Genomic DNA, 10,873 nt, shown 5'->3' with positions numbered 1-10,873 from the left:
TGAATGAAAATAAAAAATTAAATTGAGCCGACCGATTTGTTTAAAAAATGAAATTAAAAACAAAAATAAATTTAGTGATAAGGGTAGCACGCGCCAAAGCATTTTACACGTAAATTTGTGTATCGTAAAAAATTAAAGATTAAAAACTAGACATACCATAGCACTTGAATTAATTTAAAAAAAAAAAATTTATAATTTATATAAATAATTTTTGTTGATAGATAAATATTTTTTAGATGATGCACAGTGTTTTGGAATTGAATATAAGTTGAGCACGCGAAAATATATTTTTATTTTGTTGATAAATTTAAAATGCTTTTATTAATTCCTGCCAAGATAAAATTATTTCATTTGCCAATGTCCAGGAAACATTTAAAAAGTATAAAAATACACAATCAAATCCCATTACATTTGGGAACAATATAAATAAATTTTGTCTCAATAACAAAACGACAATTAAAATAATTTAAAAAAAATGGTAAATTTATTTAAAAAATTTACGTTATAATTTATATAGAAATGATAAATGTTTGTAGAAAAAAAAATAAATAGATATTGATGAAAGACTGATAAAAGTCTGAATAATACTTGAGATCTATTTTCATCCCTTTCTCAATTTATTTAAACAAATTTAATCTTAATAAAAAAAACAAAATATATAATATTATTTAAAAAAATATATAAAATATCCTTTTGATGTATAAACTCTGATAGAAATTAAAAATATATATAAAAGAGGTCATCATTAGCACTGGCAACTTTGAGTATTTCATGTCATTGAAATTACAAGAGTCGTATAGAAAAAATTAAAAACCTTCTTAGTAATATAGCGCATTCATTGCAAGAATTAGCAAATGAAAAAAAACTAAAAAAAATTTCAAAAAATTCGTTATTCACAAAAATATCTAAAGAAATCTTTTCAATGCATTAATAAAATTAATATATAAAAATAAGTATCAAGCCTGAAATAAATCTCAACGAATAATAATAAAAATAATTTGATAAAAAAAATATAAAAATTTTATTATTCAATTTTTAAAAAAAATAATAATGAAAATATTTGTCCGAAAATAAATCTTTCAAGTCAAGCATTCAGTTAATAAAATACAAATAAATGTAAAATTTTTTTTGTTTAATATTTTGGACGAATGTTTATTAAACATTTGAATATTTCTTTTTTTTTTTTTTCAAAAATTGTGGTACAATAAAATAGAAATAGAGATGGAGAAATGAAATATAAATGAGTGACATTATTAATAAATTTATGTACAAGTGCAAATACATAAATATGAATAATAAAAAATTGAAATATAAAAAAACAAAAGGGGGATATAACATGATTTGTATGAACACAAGATGAACGATGAAAATTCACTTTTGAATAGTGATTATATTGTTGTTGTTGTTGTTGTTGTTACGGCAGCTCAAACATTGGAAAGATGATTTAGGGTGTGGATAGTGTATTGTACTGAATTTAGTTTCGGAGTTATAATGCCAGGGGTGAAAAAAATAAAAAAAATATAAAAAGGCATTTAAAGGCAAACTTTGAAGAAGGATCCAAGAGTTTTGTTAATGTTAAAGGGAGATAAAATATTAAATGCCGAAATTTTCTATGCTTGATAGTTTACATAGCTACAAGAGGGTGAGATAAACACCCCCAACACTATTTTTACTCAATAGAACAGCAATACGATTATGAAAAATCTACTCAACAAAAAATCATGTTTATTAATAATTTCATAAACAATTTTTATTGTACTAATTAAATTAATAAACAAATTAATAAATCACATTGATTATTAATGTGATTAATCATTTACAATCTCTTGAATAAAATAGAAAAAAATTTTTTTCAAACTCTGACAATATTTATAACTTTCTGTTATTTTTGAAATTGTTATTTGTTTATTTGTTTATTTTTTTTTTTATTATTTATTAATAATTACAAAGACGAAAAATTTAACAGCACAATTTTTTATTTATTTTGTTTTTTAAATCAATTAATAAGTTTAAAAATAAAAATTAATTTTTTAAAAAATTTTTCGTCTTTTGTTATATATTATTTGTTAATATTTTTTAATAATTAAATATATCGCACAAGTATTGATAATTATTATTATATAAATAACACCAGTTTAATAAATTTTTAGAAAAATTTTTTGAGATAATTATTATAATGTAAAGTGTGATTGATTGCGAGTCATTATATGAGAATAATTTTATGTGAAAAAAAAAAATCAACAAAAACAAAATGCAATGAATTAATAAAAATAATTAAAAAATAATGTACATATATAGAATGAGTATGAAAAAAAAAAAAACGCATAATATAAAATAAGCGTAAAAAAATAATTCATTTTAAATTAATGTGCAATGTTGTAATTATTATCTACATATTTATAAATGGTAAATAAAATTATTAGACGAGTAACTCGACAGGTAAATAATAATAAAATAAAAATAAAAACCAGTCATAATTATTAATTACAGTGGCAGGATATAGGGTATAACAATGTCGAGGCAATACGATGTGAAAAAAAATGAAAAAAAATTTAATAATTTATTAACAGAGATAAACAATAAATAAACAATAAATAAATATTAATTAAATAATGCACTTTTGTGCTTCCGATAATAAACAAATAAAAAATTTATATTAATTTGATAATAATAAATTAACATCACTCGTACTTGACTTTCGATCGGTGCAATCATTAACCGATGTGATATTTTGTTTGTCTATTAATAATTTTTTTTTTTTTTATTATTAACTAGTTTTATTTATCGGTAAATTATTTTAAAAAAAAATTTACTTTATGTTGTTTAAATTAATAAATTTTATTTTTAATTCGTCGATTGGTTTTATCAAATTAAAAAATATAATTAATAATCCTTAAAATTCAAAATGTATAGTCATGAAAAAAAAAAATGATAATTTATATCACGTAGTTTTAATGGAAAAAAAAAAATTTATAGATTTTAAAATAACAAAATTATAGATGTGATGAACGGAGATAATCAAAAAAAAATATTCCGTGCAAAAAAAATAATTACCGTCGACGAATGCGAATATAGACGTATTATTTTAAAAATGAAAAAAAAAAAAAAATCCTATGTTCTTATGATTGTATGCTCTATATTTATTATTGTTCATGTTTATTAGAATAATATAAAAAAAAAATATATATATGAAATAAAATATATATATATCTGAATAAAAAATTGTTGCTAATTTATCCCCTCCCCCTCCCACTCCATGATCCTTGTGTTAATTAAAACTCGAGTTTTTCAGCTGACAGAAAAAATGCCTAACGGTACAGAAAATCACCGAGTCAAAGTAACTGACGTGTAAGACGAGGGTAAGAATTATTATTTTTTAAATTTTATATATGTATTTATTTTTCTTTTTCATGTATTTTTTTATAGTTTAAATGTTGAGTTAATATTATGTTGATATTTTGAATAATTTTGTGTGTGACTTGGTCGAAGAAGAAGAAAACTTTTACTCAACTGTAAGCAAGTTTTATTAAAAGATGCTAATTAACTAAGTTTTGATTTTACTATAAAGTTTTTCGATTAGCCAGTTAATTGTTACCAGATGTGGATCATTTTTTTATTTTTTTTATTTTATTAACATCTTGTTTATCTTGTTGGAATTTATTTTCATTTTTTAAATTTAAAAATTATCATTGTAGAAATAATTAAAAACAAAATTAATATAGACTTATTTAATATTAATAAAGTTATATTAAAAAAATAATTACATATTTTTAAATAAATAAATACATTTCTTTGATAATTTCTTTTTATTTTTTTTTAAATATTTTTTTTATTATTAAAATAAATGATTTAAAAATAAATTATTTAGAAAATTATTTGGTTAATTTATTAATCATATATTTAAAATTAATTAATCGAAAAATTTTTAAATTGTAAATATTATTTTATTAAAAATTAACTACACAAATGATAATTTTGAAAAAAATTGAGCTTATTTGCTGTAATGATTGTGTAAGTATATCCGGAACTCGACAAAGAGTCAAAAGAAAAAAAAAATAAATAAATATGATTGGCAACAATATATAATATTTTCACCCATAGTAAACAAAACATATATAAAGTGCAGAAACGATCAAGAGCACCCCTTACTATAGCCCGGAACAAAAGAAATAAACGAGGGCGCGGTTTGTGCGTGACGTTGTTATATAAGTGCGTGCAAACAACATTTGCGGTGGGACCTTTATACCGTTTACAATGCACGTATACACACGAACGAAAAAAGCAACTTGTCTATAAAACTCCCGAGGCATCTCTAAGATCACTACAACAGCTAAAAAAAAAATAAATAAAAACCAGCTAGAAATAAATGAAATGAAAGTAACAAAAAGAAAAATAAAAAAAAAAAAAAACCAGCAAGTGTCTGCGAATTGGTGCGATGAAAGCTCGATTTCTTGAATTTTTTTATTCCAACAAAACAAATTGAGTAACTTTTTTATTTTTTTACCCTCATTTTTTCAAGAAAGCTTCCAATTTTTTTATATATAAAATATAAAAAAAAATTGTGTTGAAAAATTCAACCGAGTATTACATCAATCATATCAACATTTTTTCAAGACAAAAAATGATAAATTATATATCTAGTCATAAAAACCAACAACAAATGACATTTTTATAAAAAATTTTTTACATAAAAATAAAAAAGGATAAATTATTGAGCTTAATCCCCGAGTAAATTTATGTGACATAGATAGGTCATCGAAGGGTTGGTATATTCTCTCACCTCATCTTCAACCCCGTATACAAAATATAAATCTATAAACAAAATAAACAGATAATAATATATTGCTAGTCATTGGATCTCGTGTAAATCCTATCCGATCCTTCAAACTCACTGATGTTTGCCAACAAACATATCAGTCTCTCCTTCAACAAGATTAATATCACCAATCTACCTTCCACCAATTTTTTTCTATTTTTAAAACTACAATTTAAAAAAAAATAAAAACAATACTTTACGAATTTTTTAAAATCATTTAACCATGCTTAAAATTATTATACATAATTAAAAATAAAACCCTTAAAATTTAAATATAAATATACCATTTTATTATTGATGATAAATATATATTTTTTTTTTTTTATATGTATATATAAAGCTCATTGAGGCATGATAATTTCCAAGTCTGCCAGAGCTTATACCACTGGTGCGTGCCCGCGAAATCTGTTGCGCCTGAGACATTATGTATTATTGTCACGGGGGCGTTACGCGCACGCTCTTTATACATTGAATACACGGTCAAAAGAAGAAAAAAAAAATAAAATAAAATACACAAGTGATACAAAAATAATAATAAATATAAAAAAAAAATATAAATAAGGTAAAAAACTGAGCCACGTGCGTGTATGTATATGTATTTTATTTGGTGATCATTGAAGCGTTCTAGGCTCAGGGTAAGTGCGACCAGGCCAATGACAAAACGCCCTTTTTCTTCTATCCATTTTTTTTCCACTGTCAATCCCTCGTATTTTTTTTTTTAATTATTATTATTATTATATAATACTTTACAGTACTGGCTCGTTCAACGATGTCAAAGTACCATCAGATATATATTATATCAAAAAGCTTGTGTGTGCGTGTGTATTTTTCCATCAAATGATAATTCCTCTCTGCATATAAATATATAAAATTACTGACGAGGACATCCAAATACAATAAGTGTCAGTCATACTTATGAGAGCTAAAAGTGAGTGAGAATATTCAGGATCAAGATTCATATCAGAAGAATATATAAAGGTACTCAAATCATAAAGCTATATGCTTGCCAACAAACTATATACAATCACTGACCCATCAAAATGAAAAAAAAATTAATCAAACTATCACATGATGATTAAATAACAATAATATATAAGATAATAGAAAATTGATGAATAAAGAGATGGAAAACAAGAGTGTATTTGAACCTCATTACAAGACCCAACTATCCTCAAAGCTTGATAACCACAAGTTCAGTTGACCGTTGTATGCATATAAACCCGGATGACAGGCATTGAATACCCGGATACTGAGAATCCAGACAACCGGAAGATCGATGCTCCTTCACGTTCACAATATTGACGATAGACACTATACCTTTTACCCTTATATATATATAAACTAGACACAAACACATAAACACACATCAACTAGTCCACTGTTTCGCATGAGAAGCATATATAATATTAAAAGATAGATACTCACATCATCATCATCATCCCCATCATCATCATCATCATCATCATCATCGTAGCATCAACACATCATCAACAACAGCATCAGAGCTGCTGGCTGCAATACCTGCACCTGACATTTCTACTCTTCACATCGACCAAGCAAAATCATGCCTTCAGGGCTATATATCTATTTGATAATTAGCCGTTAATTACGTTTTAGTTATTTGACTGGATATATCACTATATGCTCATGGCAAAATTTCATCTACTCTACATGTAGTTGTATCCTCTTTCATACTGATCCTATTGATAGTGTGATGAATAAACATCTATTTGTAATTATACATATACTGTTGCCTTCCTCTCATATACACATGATAGTAATATTGAGCTTATTGAGTCTACCCGCACACTTCCGGTTAATCTCACTCACTTCTTCTTGCTCTCTCTCTCTCTCTTTACACTCTAGTTACTGATTAACCACCAATGCATTATATAAAACCATCAAGCAATCTTATGCAATTTTATCAATAGACTCAACAAACCAACAAGTAGATTATTTTTTTTTTTTTATTTTTAAATAATACAATGTAATTTATTTGTAATTAATATTAGCTTTTAATGAAATATCCTCGAGGCTTTTTGGAAAATATATTTCTGAGGAATCACTCAGCCAGTATTGCACAATTGTATATATAATAAAAGTGATTTCATGGTATTTTGAATTTCATGAAAAAAATTGATATAAATGTTTTTTTGTTATTAATTATTATTGAATGAAATAAATAAAATATAATAATTGTATTATTATTTCATGTGTTATTGATGTTTATATATTTGTATATAGAAAATTTATGAATGTCATCGTCAGTCAATCAAAAACGTTTGGCTATTCCCTGAGGGGATCTTGAAAATTGAAATGAAAGTGAGTATGAAAGAAATAAAAATAATTTGTGATGCAATTAAATCATTATGTAGATGATGATGATGATGAGGGTACGAAGGTGCCTCATATACACTTGTGTTTTACCATTGAAAATTTCAACGATAAAATCAGTAAAGTTAATTGAAGTTAGTCTGATGTATATGTGGTTGTTGTTCTTTCTTGTATTTATTCTTTTTTTATTGAATTTATGTGTGTATGACTCTGTCGCAGTCGATTGATCATGCTGACTTGATGCCTGATATTTCAAGTGCATATCCCATTGGATTATATTTTTTTCAGTCGCGTGGTGAAACGATTGAGTCATTCAACAACACAAAAACACAACAAACTCATGGACAAATAATAATACAAGGGGAAAATATTAAGTATGAGTGTGACGTCACGAGCAGAAGGCATTCAGATTGAAGAGTTTACGATGACTCTTGAGATTTGTATTGCTATTAATAACGAGGGTGTATTTTATACCATTGCTTGGCAAATCACCCCCGCCAACAATTCAAAAATATTATATATAAAAAATATATTACAAGTACTATTTGCGAATTGATGAGAGGTGACTTTGTTTATCGGTCTTTTGATACAACGACGCGCGACAAAACTTTATTTATTTTTTAACTTTGTTTTATTTTGTCATTTAAATTATTTACATCAAAGTAGTTTTATTTATTTTTTTTTTTTTCTTATTTAACTTTTCAAGTTTGCGGTGCATTATTTTATATGAAAGCTGCTTTTTTTTTTAGTTGAATGATTGCGTAATGTTGATGTGTATTTAAAATACTACAAAAAATTGATATTTTTTGTGATAAATTTTGTCTTCTGTTTGATGTTAAAAATAGAAAGTTGTAAATCGAATTTATGAAAAAAAATTGGAGTAGCATTTTGAGGTAGTTAATGTAATTGATGTCGTTTAACTTTTTTTTTTGATTGTTTTAATTACTCCAATTTGACTGGATGTCATTGGTAATTTGTCAAAGTCAATTAAGCAAAAAATTTAAAAGGTTTTTGTTTCTATTGTTCTGTTTTTTGTATTGTTTAAAATGATCCTTTATTTACTGGATCTTATTTTTTTGTTGTGGTTTTTTTTTTTTTGTTTAACAAATATATCAATAGCCAGCTATAGACGATCTCAAGTGGCCCTTCGGGAATCGATTAAAATGAGGGAAAAAAAAATCAGAGGAATCATTGTTTTTTGGTGTGAAATTATGTACTGCAAAAAAATAAAATAAAAATGTCGGAAAAATAAAAATAGTAATAATAAAAGGGGAAAAAAAAAAAAATTAAGTGTGGATTGGGGTTGAAGCTTTTGAAAAATAATTGCACTTTGTACGAATAATCGGGTGTAGAACAAGTGCAAGGGTTCCCATGCTGAGAAAAAATAAAAATAGTAAATTTCTTTGAACATTTTTTCCATGATTTATTATTATTTTTATTTGACATTTTTTTTTTTTTCATTGAGATAAATTTTTTTTTAATCATTTAAATTTTTCATATATATTTTTTTAAAGTCAAAAATTTTAATAAAGAAGATGAAAGAAAAGGGGTTTTTCTTTTGTGGATTATTTTTTTTATTTAAGATTTTTTTTTAAAGATTTTATTGTATGTTTAGTGGAGTAATTATTTGTAATTTTAGTATTTAAAAATAAATATAATGTTCTTTGAATAATTAATATATTTAATGTTATAATTATCCAATTGTTTTGAAATTTTTTTTTTTATTTCTTCACATCGTGGAGAAATTTTTTAGCCTATTTTTTGATATTTCCAAGTTGATAAACAATTAAATAAATAATTGAGAAAAAAGGTACAGAGTTTCTTGAATAAGCCACTGTGTTATTAACGTTGTGTCTATCAGTTTACAAATAAATATTAGAAAGTCAACAGATTTGAAATTTTATTATTTAAAAATTTCAAGAAAAACATTCAGTACTGATCAACAACCAAGCAAGATCAATCATAGATCCATTTAATATTACAAAAAAAATAATAACAAAATTTCCAATAAAATTGATAAATATTTTTAGTTTAAAAAATTTAATCATAAATAAATATTATATCAAGTGTATATCACAGAAGAGACATAACATTGAATCATCTGTTAAAACAAATCATTAGCATTTTGATAAAATTCAAAACAATGAATACCAGGAAATAATTATATATTTAGAGTGACTTCATGAGCTTCAGCCAATGAAATTACTAGAAATTCATACGCTTGAATAGTTGATAAATATTTTCTTAGCTTGTTCAAATACATACTCATATTTTTGATTCAACTAAATGTCGTTCAACAAAAATCATAACAATAATATTTTCTATATAAAGAAGAAAGTTTATTTCAATTTATTATCAGTTTAAATAAAAATTAAAAATATTATCGGCTTATCATTACTTTATAGAAAAAAAATCATTAACAATGTTTGTGGTTTTTATTTTTTTAATACTTTTAAGTCAATCATTTGGTCAAAAATTTTTTATTGATACTCCAAATATTACACCGATGTCAAACTTCAATATAACCAAGGTATTTTTACGAAAAAAATAATTTAATTACTTGTTTATATTTCGAGTAAATTATAAATCAAATTTTATTTCATTAAAATAGTTTGGAAATAGCTGGTATATAACTGCAAGAATTCCAGATTTTCTTGAATACAATGATAAATGTTCAACTGCTATTCGTTCCAATACTAAAATATCAAACCAGTATGATTTAACACTTTCTGCTGTGAGTGGCATGTGAGTTTAATTGAATATTATTTAAAAAATTATTTTCAATGATTTTTCATGCATAAATTGATATTATTTTATTTATTTACATTGTGTTTACTTTTAGAATTTATTAAACATTAAAAACCCCATCAAAATATATCATAATTAATTTTAAATATTAATGATTTATTTGTTTATCAAATTTTATTATTAATTTTTTTTGTTTTTCATTTTATAAAATGACTAATAAATTTTGCTTTAAATATTGTTAATAATTATTATATTTTATATTTTTTTTAGAACTGGAAAAAATCATAAATTGGTGGTTTCAGCAACTCAAAAATTAAATGATCCAAAGTCAGTGTTTCATGCAAGGTATCCAGCTTGGCTGCCTATTGATGTTGCCAAGTTGACTGTGCTGGATACCGACTATGATAATTATGGAATTGTCGTGGGAGTATTACCTTTAATTGGCAAAAGGTATATTAATTTTATTCACTCAATTTATTACGTAATTTATTTATAATCTATTGACGGTGTTTATATCGTTTTTTTTTCAACAGTTCGTTGATGTTATTATGGGTTCATTCAAGAAGACCAATACTTGCGCCGGAATATAATGAACGTGTTATGGAAGTTTTACGTGACAATAATATTCCAACAAATATTCTGGAAAATGTAAATCAAAAAGATTGTAAATAAAAAAAATAAATTTAATTGAGCTGTTAATATTGACATGATTGAAAAATTTTTCATCGATATATATTTTGATGAATTCAGTTGATGTTTCAATTTTTTTGAATTATGAAATTTTTCGTTTAAAAAATTTATTTATATTTACTATTTTAAAATAAATTCTACTCTGTTGGTAATTTTTTTCTTGTAAAAATAATACTAGCTAAAGAAAATTTCCAAGGATTTCCGGTTATTTTTTTTTATATAAATATATATTTTTTTTTCTGCGATCTGTGTAGTTTTCGCTTGACTTGATGTTCTTTACTCGAG

The 10,873-nt window shown here is 24.2% G+C and overlaps 1 protein-coding gene across 1 annotated transcript; it reads left to right on the top strand.

Annotated features, from left to right (window-relative positions):
• The first annotated feature begins 9,576 nt into the window (after window positions 1-9,576).
• On the top strand, window positions 9,577-10,570 carry LOC122854020 (apolipoprotein D-like). The gene is made up of 4 exons (XM_044154433.1): window positions 9,577-9,680; window positions 9,762-9,895; window positions 10,169-10,348; window positions 10,432-10,570. Exons 1-4 carry the CDS (start codon window positions 9,657-9,659, stop codon window positions 10,568-10,570), a joined length of 477 nt encoding a protein of 158 aa, XP_044010368.1. The 5' UTR covers window positions 9,577-9,656.
• The last annotated feature ends 303 nt before the right edge of the window (window positions 10,571-10,873 follow it).

This window comes from Aphidius gifuensis, linkage group LG4 (assembly GCF_014905175.1).
Source record: "Aphidius gifuensis isolate YNYX2018 linkage group LG4, ASM1490517v1, whole genome shotgun sequence".
In the NCBI taxonomy this organism is placed as follows: Eukaryota; Metazoa; Arthropoda; class Insecta; order Hymenoptera; family Braconidae; genus Aphidius; species Aphidius gifuensis.
Note: the sequence above shows the minus strand (reverse complement) of the source record. Positions and strands in the feature narration are given on the sequence as shown.

Coding starts and splice junctions, on each gene's coding strand:
- LOC122854020 (XM_044154433.1), top strand. CDS start 9,657: ATGTCAAACTTCAATATAACCAAG. Junction 9,681..9,761: donor CAAACTTCAATATAACCAAG/GTATTTTTACGA, acceptor TCATTAAAATAG/TTTGGAAATAGCTGGTATAT. Junction 9,896..10,168: donor CTTTCTGCTGTGAGTGGCAT/GTGAGTTTAATT, acceptor TATTTTTTTTAG/AACTGGAAAAAATCATAAAT.